General features: G+C 47.4%; 1 protein-coding gene across 1 annotated transcript; it reads right to left on the bottom strand.

Annotated features, from left to right (window-relative positions):
* Positions 1-3,464: 3,464 nt before the first annotated feature.
* On the bottom strand, positions 3,465-16,372 carry LOC135543409 (SLIT and NTRK-like protein 3). The gene is given in 10 exon segments (XM_064970644.1): positions 3,465-4,942; positions 12,167-12,293; positions 12,524-12,743; positions 12,820-12,923; positions 13,927-14,117; positions 14,479-14,646; positions 14,649-15,112; positions 15,360-15,475; positions 15,690-15,941; positions 16,136-16,372. Coding segments are annotated over 10 exon segments (2,952 nt in total). The 5' UTR covers positions 16,361-16,372; the 3' UTR covers positions 3,465-3,857.
* Positions 16,373-17,740: the final 1,368 nt, after the last annotated feature.

Below are 17,740 nucleotides of genomic sequence, written 5' to 3'. Positions count from 1 at the left end.
CTATAACAACCTCCATTATTTTGGGAAGGCTTTCTACTAGATGTTGGAACATTGCTGAGGGTACTTGCTTTCATTCAGCCACAAAAGCATTAGTGAGTTCGGGCACTGATGTTGGGCGATTAGGCCTGGCTCGCAGTAGGCATTCCAATTCATCCCAAGGGTGTTTGATGGGGTTGAGGTCAGGGCTCGGTGCAGACCAGTCAAGATCTCCCACACTGATGTCAACAAACCATCTCTGTATGGATCAAGCTTTGTGCATAGGGGCATTGTCATGCTGAAACAGGAAAGGGCCTTGCCCAAACTGTTGCCACACACACACACACACACACACACACACACACACACACACACACACACACACACACACACACACACACACACACACACACACAGCCTTTGTATTGAGTAATTAATCATTATATTCAGAGAGAGGATCCAATCCATCCTCTCCTTGCACACACACACACACGCGCGCGCTGAACGGTCTGAACGTAAATGCTGCGTCAATTAGCTCTGGTTGGGAGAGATGAGGCACCTACTTCATGTAACAATATATTAATGGAATGGGATTAATTAGGATTATGGATTAAGAGTATTAAAGATGCACTATGCAGTGTTCGCTCTGAAATTTCCTGGTTGCTAAAATTGTAACAGTTCACTTAATTTTAGTTTATGTGACAAAACAATGAAGTATAGTGTAGAGAATAATTGTACCATGTAAACCGCTGTGAAATATATTTTCCATAAACAAAAATAGAGTTTTCAGCTGTTTGAAATTGGTGTACAAAACCGAAAGTAAAAACAGCGAAGTAAAGAAATTGAAAATCACATTATGGATTAAGATCTACTGCATCTTAGACTTGCTTTCAATGATAGTGACAGATGTAAAACACACATTTCTATGTGAATTTGATTGGGTCACCCAAAATGTTACATATTGCAGCTTTAAGTAGAATGGGATTTGTAGGGTATATCAGACTCCTTCACCCATGTTCGATATCTCCTCCTCAGACGTGTGTGTATGTGCATTTGTGTTGCGATACCTTTAACTGTGGCTCTAATAGCAGATTGTTGGGCTCCCTCCCGAGGCAGTCAGAGGAACAGCAGGCGGCAGAGACCTCAACGACAGAAGGAATTCACCACATGGCACCTCACTACACTCACCGCCCCTAGGCTCCACAGTCTAAGATGTTCTCCTCACAAATAGATTGTATAGATTTCCTACCATTAATACGGCAGATTTCACGCTATTAGAGACTATCTATATCCTTCAATGTTTCATGTCCTAAGGCCTCTCTCTTTCTACTCTCTGTTACGCCTTTTATTCTCTCTCCCTCTCCCCCTTTTTGTTTGTAAGGGTTTAACACTGCTTATCGACTTCATACCTCAAAATACTGCCTTCATGCATCATTAGAGGACAGCGGAGCATGTGTGTGTGTGTGACATACTACATAAACTGCAATGAAAGAGCCTGCTCTAAATGTTCTACTCTGGGCCAGTGTTTCTCTCTCTCTCTCTCTCTCTCTCTCTCTCTCTCTCTCTCTCTCTCTCTCTCTCTCTCTCTGTGTGTGTGTGTGTGTGTGTGTGTGTTTGAGGCAGTGTAATTCAGGCCATGTTTTAGAGTAGCACCCTTTATTGTATATATGATGTGGTCAGTGTAGAGAAGGCTAAACCAGATGCAGAATTGTCCTTTACACCAGGGCTGGCCAAACTCCCTACTGCAGAGATGTCCTCTCAACAAGCTGAGTTTCATCGCTAACATGAGGAGTGTTTATGTTGGGCTGGAGCTACATTAGGGCTGTTACTATAGCTTCCACAGCCACAAAGTCATAGTTATGGTTAAACTCTGCCTATTTCAAAAAAGTATCTTCTTAAAATTAGATTTTAAACCTAACAATAATCTTAATCCTAACAAGGACCACACTGTTAACCTTATGCCTTACCCTAACCTTAAATTAAGACCAAAAAGCCAACAAAAAAAATCCCATTATATTTTTTTATATGTGGCCAATCCTGACTTTGTGGCTGTGGTAACCAGTGGAAACCACCCTGTATCTCTCCAGGAGGAGGATTGGCCATCTCTGCTATATACTGATATAATATGATCCCATACAGTAGCAAAGCTCCAACACACAAGAAACTAAGAATAAATATATTCACAATTTCCTCTAATATTTGTAGGAGATAAAAGCATAAAAGGTATCTCCCTTAAAAAAATAATAATCAATATTTCATAGAAGTGTCTCTCCCGTGTCGAAACGCTTCGTCCTGGTTTTCTGTTCTTTTTCCCACTTTAAATCCAATGAAGTGACTTCACTGCCGTTTGTCCGATGAAAGTAGTCAAGTCAGCATCCCCTTTAGGAGTTTATAGCTGTGTCTCATGGTTCTCTCGCATCCCAAAGGTCCTTATATTCCACCTGAGAACCTATTCAGGAAATGTCCTATTCAGGAAATGCAAATATACAAACACAAATACACTCTTACAAATGCAAGTATACGCCTCTATCTCTTCACATGAGGAAGGCTACTTTTGACTATAATCTGGGAAAAACTGTTTCAGCTTTTGATTGAATAGGGCCCTCAATTTCCCAGAGCAGCTCTGAGTCCCAGCCATTAGTATTCAAACCACTGTTTAGATAAATAGATCTGTGTTCATAGAAAAATAAGCCTTGACCACTTGCTGGCTGCTGCCCTGGTCAAATATGTGTGTCAAATACACTCAAATACTGTACTTGAGCTGCCTTTGAGTTAGTCTGCCCAGTACAACTGTGGCACCAACAGAATAGCCCCATAAGTGTGTAAGCTAAATCCAAACTCATCTCAAGCACTTTTTTGAACGTATCGGACATGTGTATTAGACCCAGGTCTGGCTGCTAAATGCTAAGGCACTTGACCGTGTCATATCTCTTTCTTCCTCTTTCCACACCACAGGAGGCTGGTGAAAGGATGACAGCTCATAATAATGGCTGGGACAGAGTGAATGGAATGGGACCCAACACATGTTGGATACCATTCCATTATTCTGTTCCAGCCATTACAATGAGCCCGTCCTCCTCAATGAAGGTACCACCAGCATCCTGTGGTCCACAGTAACACTCACACAGTGACACTAATACCGGGGATGTAGTGTCCAGGGTAAACACACTTCAACACCTCTTCCACATTCTTTTCATATGGAAAGTGTTACATGCTACATTAGACGACTGTCAGACTGGGACTCTGCGTTTACACCCCCCTCTCTTTAACTCTTCATTCCTGACTCCTCCCTGTGTCTCAGTCTCTCGTTCTCTCTCACTGTGTTTCATGATGTTATTGGAGAGGCAGAGCAACTGAGTGTCTCATCAGCAGGTCTTTCGAGAGAAAACATGAACACACACACTATGTTGTCTAACATGAACAAACACACGCCCACTATATTGTCTAACATGAACACACACACACCCACCCACCCACCACATTGTTTAACATGAACACACACACACACACGCACGCACGCACGCACGCACGCACGCACGCACACACACACACACACACACACACACACACACACACACACACACACACACACACACACACACACACACACCACATTGTCTTGCTTTGTGATGCTGGGAATAAAAAAAGCCTGATACTTAGTATTTAGTCATCAACGGTACAAAAAAGTAATTGCTAGTCTCAGGCACTGATCTAGGATCAGCTTATCCTTTCCAAAGCCTCATCTAAGAGTAACTTCCTCCTAGTCCTAACAGCTCTCGCCACACACAGGTTTACCTCTGCATATTAACATGTTCAAGACATGACATATTACAGGAGTCATTTATTGTCAACGCCAGCGGTTCCATAGTAACATTTATCTATTAGAACTGATAAGATCTGTCCAGGACTTCCATGTAATCCGGCTTGGTACTGAGTCTCATTCTCAACTCTCGCGGAAACTCTGAGTTCTGGCTCTGATTACTACTGCTTGGCCCCGCGCACGCTGTCATTGTAGTAACCACGAGTGATTGGCTGGCTCTAGTTTCCTCTTTGGGTTCGGGGGGCTGAGGGGGTTGTGGAGGGTGGGGATAGCGGGGTGGTGGGGGACGTGTATACCTGTCCGGCAGGTCTCGGAACTCTGGGACGGCGGCGGACATTCCAGAGATCCCAAACAGGCAGTCAACCAATCCCACCTTGGGGGTGGGGCCCTGGCTGTCTATGACCGTTGGGCAGAGGGTCCCGTTTCCACGGAGATCTGAAAGAGGGGGTCCCACTGCCCCGGCAACGGTACTGATGGGGGGACAGGACACCTCCATGTTACAATCTCGCTCTCTCTCTGCCACAAAACGATAGTGTCCTTCGCTCTCTCTCTCCCCCGCCGAGGGGTATCTTCCCACGTTCCCTTTCTCTTTAGAAGCAGAGAACTGCTTCTGTTGTTGCCATTGCTGCTTCACCACTGAATCATCCTCATTCTTATAGACTGGGCTATTGCACATGTGTGTTGAGGGACTGAGGTTAGGGTTAGGGCCAGGGTCGGCGGGGAGGATGCTATCGTAGACGAGGCTATGCTGCAAGGCAGACGGAGGAGGGGTCTTCGGTACTGGTAACCTGTGGTGCTGCTGCTCGGTGAATATCCCACATTCCATCTGGATCCCAGCCAGATCCACCTCTCCCTGCCGCCGGAACGGCAGCTTGTCCCGCCTCCTCAGGGCATAGGCGATCAGCGCCGCTGCCGCAAAGAACGCCGACACGAACAGCACCAGCAGGCTGAGCACCAACACCGACAGAGGGATGGAAGTCTTAGGGAAGGGACCCAGGGGGCCATGGCCTGGCACGGGGTAGCCCAGAGAGAAATCACCGTCTGGGGCTGTGGAGCTGTTCCACTCCCCCTGGTTCTCCACCGTGGCCTGGTGGGTGTCCAGGTCTGGACAGAGGAGGTCCAGGGAAAGAGAGCGAAGGTCTGTACCTACAACAGAGATACACAATGAAAAGAAAGGCACTTTCTTTAGGTCACTGAAGTACAACAAACCAAACAAATATAGGAACAACAGTGGAAGAGCCCCATGCATTCACCTACACTGAACACCTGTGTAGAGGGGCGTGAACTTCACACATCCATGCCAGACATCAACCACATTGACGATACGCAAGGACCTCCCTTCACTGGCCAGAGAACACAAGAAGAGGGGGGCCACGTTCACAGCAAGTTCCCAGCAGGAGCCCTCCCCCTTTTGAATACTTATGTAAATGTGATATATATATATTTATGTATTTTAGAATATAGAACATATGAAGGAAAATACATTTGAATTGATTAAAGGATCATTTTGTGCCTTTGTATAGCTGAAAAGGTCCCTGTCCCAATATTCAAACACCATTCAAGGGAAGTGGACAGTACTCTAAATATGATTTCATCAAATATAATAACGGTTTACATGAGTAGTTATATTTTAAAACAACTATTCATTTTAACACCAAAAAGATCGATTGTTGATCAATAATTGATAGGTTGGTTTCAAATTAGTTTCAACAGCTCACCCCATCTAGGAAAACTGACCACAACCACTACAATGATGCCACACTAACCCAAAACATTTTTTCGTTCACAAAACATATTCAGCAACAACCCAAAAGCATTAGTTGTGATTGGGTTGCAAAATGACCATTGTACAGTACCCTCCAACACACATATACACATCTACACCTGATGTCCTACTAATGCTGACATCTCCCTAAGCCTGTTAAGAGACTAGATTTGACTTAGTCATACATTTTGATTGAGACACTTATTTATATAATAATTATAGGAGCCACCTCCCATTTCTTATTACATTTACATTTAAGTCATTTAGCAGACGCTCTTATCCAGAGCGACTTACAAATTGGTGAATTCACCTTCTGACATCCAGTGGAACAGCCACTTTACAATAGTGCATCTAAGACATTAAGGGGGGGGTGAGAAGGATTACTTATCCTATCCTAGGTATTCCTTGAAGAGGTGGGGTTTCAGGTGTCTCCGGAAGGTGGTGATTGACTCCGCTGTCCTGGCGTCGTGAGGGAGTTTGTTCCACCATTGGGGGGCCAGAGCAGCGAACAGTTTTGACTGGGCTGAGCGGGAACTGTACTTCCTCAATGGTAGGGAGGCGAGCAGGCCAGGAGGATGAACGCAGTGCCCTTGCTTGGGTGTAGGGCCTGATCAGAGCCTGGAGGTACTGCGGTGCCGTTCCCCTCACAGCTCCGTAGGCAAGCACCATGGTCTTGTAGCGGATGCGATATTCAACTGGAAGCCAGTGGAGAGAGCGGAGGAGCGGGGTGACGTGAGAGAACTTGGGAAGGTTGAACACCAGACGGGCTGCGGCGTTCTGGATGAGTTGTAGGGGTTTAATGGCACAGGCAGGGAGCCCAGCCAACAGCGAGTTGCAGTAATCCAGACGGGAGATGACAAGTGCCTGGATTAGGACCTGCGCCGCTTCCTGGGTGAGGCAGGGTCGTACTCTGCGGATGTTGTAGAGCATGAACCTACAGGAACGGGCCACCGCCATGATGTTGGTTGAGAACGACAGGGTGTTGTCCAGGATCACGCCAAGGTTCTTAGCGCTCTGGGAGGAGGACACAATGGAGTTGTCAACCGTGATGGCGAGATCATGGAACGGGCAGTCCTTCCCCGGGAGGAAGAGCAGCTCCGTCTTGCCGAGGTTCAGCTTGAGGTGGTGATCCGTCATCCACACTGATATGTCTGCCAGACATGCAGAGATGCGATTCGCCACCTGGTCATCAGAAGGGGGAAAGGAGAAGATTAATTGTGTGTCGTCTGCATAGCAATGATAGGAGAGACCATGTGAGGTTATGACAGAGCCAAGTGACTTGGTGTATAGCGAGAATAGGAGAGGGCCTAGAACAGAGCCCTGGGGGACACCAGTGGTGAGAGCGCGTGGCGAGGAGACAGATTCTCGCCACGCCACCTGGTAGGAGCGACCTGTCAGGTAGGACGCAATCAAGCGTGGGCCGCGCCGGAGATGCCCAACTCGGAGAGGGTGGAGAGGAGGATCTGATGGTTCACAGTATCGAAGGCAGCCGATAGGTCTAGAAGGATGAGAGCAGAGGAGAGAGAGTTAGCTTTAGCAGTGCGGAGCGCCTCCGTGATGCAGAGAAGAGCAGTCTCAGTTGAATGACTAGTCTTGAAACCTGACTGATTTGGATCAAGAAGGTCATTCTGAGAGAGATAGAGGGAGAGCTGGCCAAGGACGGCACGTTCAAGAGTTTTGGAGAGAAAAGAAAGAAGGGATACTGGTCTGTAGTTGTTGACATCGGAGGGATCGAGTGTAGGTTTCTTCAGAAGGGGTGCAACTCTCGCTCTTTGAAGACGGAAGGGACGTAGCCAGCGGTCAGGGATGAGTTGATGAGCGAGGTGAGGTAAGGGAGAAGGTCCCCGGAAATGGTCTGGAGGAGAGAGGAGGGGATAGGGTCGAGCGGGCAGGTTGTTGGGCGGCCGGCCGTCACAAGAAGCGAGATTTCATCTGGAGAGAGAGGGGAGAAAGAGGTCAGAGCACAGGGTAGGGCAGTGTGAGCAGAACCAGCGGTGTCGTTTGACTTAGCAAACGAGGATCGGATGTCGTCGACCTTCTTTTCAAAATGGTTGACGAAGTCATCTGCAGAGAGGGAGGAGGGGGGAGGGGGAGGAGGATTCAGAAGGGAGGAGAAGGTGGCAAAGAGCTTCCTAGGGTTAGAGGCAGATGCTTGGAATTTAGAGTGGTAGAAAGTGGCTTTAGCAGCAGAGACAGAGGAGGAAAATGTAGAGAGGAGGGAGTGAAAGGATGCCAGGTCCGCAGGGGCGGGTTTTCCTCCATTTCCGCTCGGCTGCCCGGAGCTCTGTTCTGTGAGCTCGCAATGAGTCATCGAGCCACGGAGCGGGAGGGGAGGACCGAGCCGGCCTGGAGGATAGGGGACATAGAGAGTCAAAGGATGCAGAAAGGGAAGAGAGGAGGGTTGAGGAGGCAGAGTCAGGAGAAAGGTTGGAGAAGGTATGAGCAGAGGGAAGAGATGAAAGGATGGAAGAGGAAAGAGTAGCGGGGGAGAGAGAGCGAAGGTTGGGACGGCGCGATACCATCCGAGTAGGGGCAGTGTGGGAAGTGTTGGATGAGAGCGAGAGGAAAAGGATACAAGGTAGTGGTCGGAGACTTGGAGGGGAGTTGCAGTGAGGTTAGTGGAAGAACAGCATCTAGTAAAGATGAGGTCGGCGTATTGCCTGCCTTGTGAGTAGGGGGGAAGGTGAGAGGGTGAGGTCAAAAGAGGAGAGGAGTGGAAAGAAGGAGGCAGAGAGGAATGAGTCAAAGGTAGACGTGGGGAGGTTAAAGTCGCCCAGGACTGTGAGAGGTGAGCCGTCCTCAGGAAAGGAGCTTATCAAGGCATCAAGCTCATTGATGAACTCTCCGAGGGAACCTGGAGGGCGATAAATGATAAGAATGTTAAGCTTGAAAGGGCTGGTAACTGTGACAGCATGGAATTCAAAGGAGGCGATAGATAGATGGGTAAGGGGAGAGAGAGAATGACCACTTGGGAGAGATGAGGATCCCGGTGCCACCACCCCGCTGACCAGAAGCTCTCGGGGTGTGCGAGAACACGTGGGTGGACGAAGAGAGAGCAGTAGGAGTAGCAGTGTTATCTGTGGTGATCCATGTTTCCGTCAGTGCCAGGAAGTCGAGGGACTGGAGGGAGGCATAGGCTGAGATGAACTCAGCCTTGTTGGCCGCAGATCGGCAGTTCCAGAGGCTACCGGAGACCAGGAACTCCACGTGGGTCGTGCGCGCTGGGACCACCAGATTAGGGTGGCCGCGGCCACGCGGTGTGGAGCGTTTGTATGGTCTGTGCAGAGAGGAGAGAACAGGGATAGATAGACACATAGTTAACAGGGTACAGAAGAGGCTACGCTAATGCAAAGGAGATTGGAATGACAAGTGGACTACACGTCTCGAATGTTCAGAAAGTTAAGCTTACGTAGCAAGAATCTTATTGACTAAAATGATTGAAATGAAACAGTACTGCTGGAGTAGGCTAGCTGGTAGTGGCTGCGATGTTGACACTACACTAATCAAGTCGTTCCGTCGAGTGTAATAGTTTCTACAGTGCTGCTATTCGGGGCTAGCTGGCTAGCTAGCAAGGTTGATTGCGTTCCGTTACTTAAAAGAACGACAATAGCTGGCTGGCTAACCTAGAAAATCGCTCTAGGCTACACAATTGTCTTAGATACAAAGACGGCTATGTATCTAGCTAGCTACGATCAAACAAAACAAACCGTTGTACTGTAATAGTTACTACGGTGCTGCTATTCAAACAGTAGAAGAACGACAATAGCTGGCCAGCTAACCTAGAAAGCTAACCTAGAAAATCGCTCTAGACTACACAATTGTCTTAGATACAAAGACGGCTATGTAGCTGGCTAGCTGATCAAACAAATCAAACCGTTGTACTGTAATGAAGTGAAATGAAAATGTGATACTACCTGTGGAACCAATGTTGACCGGGTAGTTGGAGTTCAATTCGGTAGAGGTTGGCTAGCTGTTGGCTAGCTAGCTAGCAGCATTTCCTACGTTAAGGACGACAAATAGCTGGCTAGCTAACCTCGGTAAATTAAGATAATCACTCTAAGTCTACACACTCTAAACTGCACAATTATCTTGGATACGAAGACAACTATGTAGCTAGCTGACACTACGCTAATCGAGTCGTTCAGTTGAGTGTAATAGTTACTACAGTGCTAGTGGACAGTGGATGTTAGCTATAGTCCCACACTAGGATTATGTAGTCCCATGGTGTGGTTATGTTTAATATAGCTAGAGGACTTGTAAACAATGTAGCCATTGAAAAAGCTGATACATGATATCAAATCAAATCAAATGTGTCATGTGCCGAATACAACAGGTGTAGACCTTACTGTGAAATGCTTACTGACAAGCCCTTAACCAACAATGGAGTTCAAGAAAGTAGTAATATTTTTTTTTATAGTAACACAATAAAATAAAGAGGCTATATACAGGGGGTACAGAGTCAATGGGGGTACAGGTTAGTCAAGGTAATTTGTACATGTAGGTAGGGGTAAAGTGACTATGCATAGATAATAAACAGTGAGTAGCAGCAGTGTAAAAAGAAGGGGGGGGGGTTAATGCAAATAGTCCGGGTGGCTATTTGATTAACTGTTCAGCAGTCTTATGACTTGGGGGTAGAAGCTGTTATGGAGCCTTTTGGGCCTAGACTTGGCACTCTTTTACCACTTGCCATGCAGTAGCAGAGAGAACAGTCTATGACTTGGGTGACTGAAGTCTTTGACAATTTTTTGGGCCTTCCTATGACACCGCCTAGTATATAGGTCCTGGATGGCAGGAAGCTTGGTCCCAGTGGGCACTACCCTCTGTAGCGCTTTATGGTCAGATGACGAGCAGTTGCCATACCAGGCGGCGATGCAACCGGTAAGGATGCTCTCGATGGTGCAGATGTAGAATCTTTTGAGGATCTGGGGACCCATGCCAAATCTTTTCAGTCTCCTAAGGGGGAAAATACGTTGTCACACCCTCTTCAAGACTGCCTTCTACAGCTCATTGAATGTGGTCTTAGGGTCAGCATTGGTTTGTGGTGGTAAATAGATGGCTACGAAAAATATAGATGAAAACTCTCTTGGTAGATATTGTGGTCTACAGCTTATCATGAGGTACTCTACCTCAGGCGAGCAATACCTCGAGACTTCCGTAATATTAGACATCGCGCACCAGCTGTTTTTGACAAATAGACACACACCACCACCCATCGTCTTACCGGACGTAGCTGTTCTGTCCTGCCGATGCGCAGAAAAACCAGCCAACTGTATAATTTCCATGTCGTCGTTCAGCCACAACTCGGTGAGACATAAGATATTACAGTTTTTAATGTCCCGTCGGTAGGATAGTCTCGAACGGAGCTCATCCAGTTTATTCTCCAGTGATTGCATGTTGGCCAATAGAACAGATGGTAGAGGCGGGTTACCCACTCGCCGACAAATTCTCACAAGGCACCCTTGTGCCCTCTTTTCTTCATGCGAATGACGGGGATGTGGACCTGGTCCGGGAGCAAGAATATATCCTTCGCGTCGGACTCATTAAAGAAGAAAATCTTTGTCCAGTTCGAGGTGAGTAATCGCTGTTCTGATATCCAGAAGCTCTTTTCGGTTATAAGAGATGGTAGCAGAAACATTATGTACAAAATAAGCGAACAATGCGAGGAAAAAAAAAACACACAAAAAAGCACAATTGGTTAGGAGCCCAAAAAACGTCAGCCATCCCCTCCGGCACCATTACCATGATACAGCCTACAGTAGCAGCCGATGTGTAGTGTTCAATGGAGGCACAGATTCCATGAGACTTTTGAAAACATTCACCTTTTTAGCCACTTATCCTTCAGACAAGTGCACTATATATACAAAAGTATGTGGACAACCCTTCAAATGAGTGGATTTAGCTATTTCAGCCACACCCGTTGCTAACAGGTGTATAAAATCGAGCACACAGCCATGCAATCTCCTTACTGAAGAGCTCAGTGACTTTCAACGTGGCACCGTCATAGGATGCCACCTTTCCAACAAGTCAGTCCTGCTAGAGCTGCCCCGGTCAACTGTTAGTGCTGTTATTGTGAAGTGGGAAACGTCTAGGAGCAACAATGGCTCAGCCGCGAAGTGGTAGGCCACACAAGCTCACAGAACGGGACCGCTCTCTATCCATGTAGTCTTTTTTCCATTTAATCAAATGCTATGGAAATACCCCACACCCTTTTCCCTTCCTTTCATTTAGCATTATGCCATTTATTATTCATTTATTATTCATTCATCCTTTACATTCAGCACATTATCCCGGTTATTTCCTAATAAATCTGTTGTTTATAAAGTATCTACTCTTCTCCATGAATGCCTTGCCTTGTCATTTAACAGTACTCAATTGCCTTCGGCAGACGTTCGGTAGCCTTCAGATGTTGCTGTTTTACCCAATAAATGACTGGGAGTTTATATGTATATAGAGAGTGTGCCCCTCTCTTTATTTATTTTCATAGCTTACAGTTTATTTGCCGTTAGTCAGCACCTCTACACAAAATAATGTTCTCTGGGTGTGCGCCAGCTCATGCTTTTTATTAGAATGTTAACTGTGCTGCCATGAGCCTTAGACCCCGGTACCTGTGGTCTCTTCTGGTGAGTGACAGACCACCTCCCCCACCACCACCACCGCACTCAGGCCCTCCAGCCAGCGCTTCAGAGGGGCCGCATCACACCGGCACTCCCATGGGTTCTGCTGCAGGTCCACCTGGGGAGGAGATGATGACAAAATGTGATTGGTGCCATACAAAATGAGGAACATCTGGACTAGTCCAGTTAGATGCTCTAGAATCCCCTTCACAGACAGACTGACAGACACACCTGTGCCCATACACGTTACACACACACACCTATACCAATATACACCGCCCCACTACACACACCTTGTCTGCACACACACCTAACCCCCTACAAACACTCCTCCCTTCCTCCTCATACCTGCACCAGTCCAGTGAGGTGCTCTAACACCCCCTCTACAGGCAGGCTGAGGAAGTGGTTGTTGCGGAGGTTGAGGCGAGAGAGGGAGATGCCCTGGAACACTCCGATAGGAAGTGACCTCAGCAGGTTGGCGTTGAGGAAGAGCAGCTGGAGAGACGGCATGGGGCTGAACGCTCCCACCTCCACCACACCGATCTCATTGTACTCAAAGTACAGATACCTACAAGGAGACATGATCATACAGGACCCAGGAATGTGTGTGTGTGAGTGAGTGTGTGTGTGACAGTCAGTGCTACCTGAGGTTAAGTAGACCCAGGAACATGTGTGGGCTAAGCCTCTGCAGGTTGTTGCCGTTCAGGTAGAGACTCCTCAGGGTCGGCAGGCTGGAGAACGCTCCGTCCTGGAGAACCAGACAGAGAGAAAGAGCGAGAGAGGGGAGAGAGACAGGGACAGAGAGAGACAGGGACAGGGACAGAGATAGACAGAGGAAGAGAGAGAGATGGGAGAGAGACAGAGAAAGAGAGAGACAGAAAAAGAGAGAGAGAAAGAGGGACAGAGAAAGAGAGCGACAGAAAGAGAGAGAGAGAAAGAGGGACAGAGAAAGAGAAAGAGAGCGACAGAAAGAGAGCGAGAGCGAAAGAGAAGGTAAATACAGGGACTTCATGTCCATTGTGCCACAGGTCCCCTCAATGTTATCCAGGTGTATGCTGAGATCCAGGTTATAGGCCTAATGTTTTGTTGTTTACTAATAATTAAATCATAGATATGAAACTGGTCCATCAGTGCTCCCAATGTATGACGCCTCAGACTAAAGACAATCTGAACCCTGGGAGATCCTACCCTAAACCTGAATAAAGGAGATCCTCTCTGGCCAACGACAACCTGAATAAAGGAGATCCTCTCTGGCCAACGACAACCTGAATAAAGGAGATCTCCTGGCTAAAGACAACCTGAATAAAGGAGATCTCCTGGTTAAAGACAACATGAATAAAGGAGATCCTGAATAAAGGAGATCTCTCCATGAATAAAGGAGATCCTGGCTAAAGACAACCTGAATAAAGGAGATCTCCTGGCTAACGACAACATGAATAAAGGAGATCTCCTGGCTGAATAAAGGAGATCCTCTGGCTAAAGACAACATGAATAAAGGAGATCTCCTGGCTAAAGACAACCTGAATCAAGGAGATCTCCTGGCTAACGACAACATGAATAAAGGAGATCTCCTGGCTAACGACAACATGAATAAAGGAGATCTCCTGGCTAACGACAACCTGAATCAAGGAGATCTCCTGGCTAACGACAACCTGAATAAAGGAGATCTCCTGGTTAAAGACAACCTCAATAAAGGAGAACCTCTGGCTAAAGACAACCTGAATAAAGGAGATCCTCTGGCTAACGACAACCTGAATAAAGGAGATCCGGTTGTTTCCCAGGTGAAGTAGATCCAGACTGGAAAAATTCCAGAAATCTGACTTATAGATCCGCTGGATGAGGTTGCCGCTGAGGTACAGCTTCCGTCCGTTGAGGGGGCGTGGCGTGAGCTGGGACACATTATGGAAGCCGCTCTCCTTACAGTTGACTGTCAACCCTAGGTCTGGAACAATATACTGAATCAACTTTATTTGTACAGCTCTTTTCATACATTTCAGCCCAAAGTGTTTTGCATTGGGAACATATGCAAAGCTAGTCTCAGCAGTATGACATCATCAGACACAATAGGGCGACTTCCTGTTTACAGACAACAACATAATTCATATTTGTCACTGGTGCATAGTGCAATGATTGTCCCTGTTAGTTTGTGTCCCTTGTGGCTTGCCCACATTGTGAAGAGTACAATAGTAGCATTCTTGGCAAATTCAAATCTTGTTGTTGTTTATATCTGTTAGCAGGAAGTCACCCTGCTGTGTGTGATGATGTCACACTGCTGAGCCAAAGAAGTCCCATCCAAACTGTACCTGAGATGTGGAGGTTACAGGTGCACCCCAGAGGACATATGATGGGGATGGGGGGGCGAGTCTGGTACCCTGCGATGGGAGGGGGCTGGTTGGGGAGGAGGCTACGCCGGGTGGGGGGTGTCCTGGAGGGCCGGGGACGCTTGGTGGGCCGAGGGGACCTCTCTCTCCCCTCCGCTCCACCGATGATGAAGAAGTCGACGAAGATGATGTATGTGTGTTCTGATGGTGAACCATGGAGGACGGTTTGGTAGGTCTGGGCCTCCCAGGCTTGGGGTTCGCTTTCGGGTTAGAGGGCGGATGCTGAGGAGGCTGTACCCCTCCGTGCTTCTCCCTCTCTCCCTCCTTCTCCCCCTCTCCTTCCACCTCTCCGGCACACAGTTCCTTGCGTGGTATCTCCCTCAGGTCTTTCCCGTGCAGGTGGAAGGGGTATTCGCAGGTGATGTCCCCCACCACTGCGGTGTAGGGGATGTGTCCCAGCCAGGTCTGCAGCTGGACAGCCTCACAGCCACATATCCAGGGGTTCTCCTCCAGCTGGAGCTCCATCAGGCTGCGGCCCACGTACTCCAGGGTCCCGGCGTAGGCCAGGCTCTTCAGACGGTTCCCCCGCAGGTCCAGGTGGGTCAGAGACACAGATCTGGGGGTGGAAGGGATCATTACGGCTGGGGTCAATTCCATTTCAATTCAGGAATGAAACTGAAATTTCGAAAAATTGGAAAAAATTGGAAATGGAATTGGTGATCATGTTATTGAAGAATAAGGAACATGACTGATACATGTTATAGATGTGATTGAAAACAACTTTTTCAGACAGTTACCTTGGTCAGAGCGAGAAACAGACCCATGATGTGAACATAGTGCAGGGTTATTAAGCAGGTAGATACCTGAAGAGGTGAGGAGGCAGAGCAGGGATCAGGTTGTCGTTGAGGATGAGCACTCGTAATTTAAGCAGGTAGCGTAGTGCCCCGCTGTCGATGCGTTTGATGACATTGTAGTCGGCCTGTAGGTAGAGGGGATAGAGGTAAAGTCAAAGTGTTCAAATGTGACATTTTGAAACAAACAGGAACTCATCAGGCTCAGGAGATCACACGTAAACTTATTGATTATCGTTGTCACAGTAAATATGGATGAGGACTAATTCCAGGGATTATTGATGAGGATTGACCATAGTGTTTATTGATGGTTCTGATGGGTAGTAATGATGTCAGGCCTACCTGCAGGTACTCCAGTGCCTCCAGACCAGAGAAGGTGTCGTTGCGGAACACCTCCAGCTTGTTCTCGTGGAGGTAGAGGCGTCTCAGTGTCCCCAGACCATGAAACGCCCCGGGACGGATGTCCTGCAGCGCGTTGTTGCCTAGGTTTATCGCCACGGCATTGCTATGATGCAGGAAGCCATTGCTATAGAGACGCCTCAAGGAGTTCCTCTGCAGGTTGAGCTTGAAGGGGCGGAGCCAGGACTGGGACACCTGATTGGTTGATTGATTGATTGGTTGGTTGGCTTTATTTAATCATATACAAATACATATATGCCAAAACAGAAACAGTATATTTAGTGCAGTAATGCAGTACAGTGCAGAACAGGGCTGTTTATTAATATACTACTGCAGTATGTATATTATAATATGAACTACATTAGATTAAGGTAATGCAGTGCAGTCACCTGGCTGGCGTTAATGAAGCCCCGCCCATCACAGTGCACGTGCAACACGCCCTCTTTGACCTCGCACGTGCACGGCTCGAAGCACGGTTCGTCCACCTCCTCCTCCGAGCTGACCACCATAGGGGTGTGTGTGGAGGTGGGCGTCGGGGTGTGTGTGTGAGTGTGTGTCTGGGTCGGGGTCACACAACCCAGGACCACCACAGACAGCAGGGAGAGCCACAGCATCCTACCTCCTCTGCCTTCAGCCCAGCCCAGGGCAGGGCACTGCATACAGAAACACACACATGACTACTGTTAAATGGGATCCTATCAGACCCAGCCCAGGGCAGCTCACCACACTGCATACAGAAACACACACATGACTACTGTTAAATGGGATCCTATCAGACCCAGCCCAGGGCAGCGGCACACACCCACCCCTCACCACACTGCATACAGAAACACACACATGACTACTGTTAAATGGGATCCTATCAGACCCAGCAGAGTGATGCTTATGCATGTCCATTTGTTTGTGAACTACTGGCACCGTCGCGTTAACGTTACTGTTCCTGGTTGTACTCTGGTTTCACATCCTAGAACCAACACTTGGACTGGTACCAGAATAAAACTGGTTTTCACATGAGTGAATTTTTTTATTTTTTTATTTCACCTTTATTTAACCAGGTAGGCTAGTTGAGAACAAGTTATCATTTGCAACTGCGATCTGGCCAAGATAAAGCATAGCAGTGTGAACAGACAACAACACAGAGTTACACATGGAGTAAACAATTAACAAGTCAATAACACAGTATAAAAAAAGAGAGTCTATATACATTGTGTGCAAAAGGCATGAGGAGGTAGGCGAATAATTACAATTTTGCAGATTAATACTGGAGTGATAAATGATCAGATGGTCATGTACAGGTAGAGATATTGGTGTGCAAAAGAGCAGAAAAGTAAGTAAATATAAACAGTATGGGGATGAGGTATTTACCGATAGACTATGTACAGCTGCAGCGATCGGTTAGCTGCTCAGATAGCAGATGTTTGAAGTTGGTGAGGGAGATAAAAGTCTCCAACTTCAGTGATTTTTGCAATTCGTTCCAGTCACAGGCAGCAGAGAACTGGAACGAAAGGCGGCCAAATGAGGTGTTGGCTTTAGGGATGATCAGTGAGATACACCTGCTGGAGTGCGTACTACGGGTGGGAGTTGCCATCGTGACCAGTGAACTGAGATACAGCGGAGCTTTACCTAGCATGGACTTGTAGATGACCTGGAGCCAGTGGGTCTGGCGATGAATATGTAGCGAGGGCCAGCTGACTAGAGCATACAGGTTGCAGTGGTGGGTGGTATAAGGTGCTTTAGTAACAAAAACGGATGGCACTGTGATAAATTGCATCCAGTTTGCTGAGTAGAGTATTGGAAGCTATTTTGTAGATGACATCGCCGAAGTCGAGGATCGGTAGGATAGTCAGTTCTACTAGGGTAAGTTTGGCGGCGTGAGTGAAGGAGGCTTTGTTGCGGAATAGAAAGCCGACTCTAGATTTGATTTTCGATTGGAGATGTTTGATATGAGTCTGGAAGGAGAGTTTACAGTCTAGCCAGACACCTAGATACAGTTC

This window comes from Oncorhynchus masou, chromosome 7 (assembly GCF_036934945.1).
Source record: "Oncorhynchus masou masou isolate Uvic2021 chromosome 7, UVic_Omas_1.1, whole genome shotgun sequence".
In the NCBI taxonomy this organism is placed as follows: Eukaryota; Metazoa; Chordata; class Actinopteri; order Salmoniformes; family Salmonidae; genus Oncorhynchus; species Oncorhynchus masou.
Note: the sequence above shows the minus strand (reverse complement) of the source record. Positions and strands in the feature narration are given on the sequence as shown.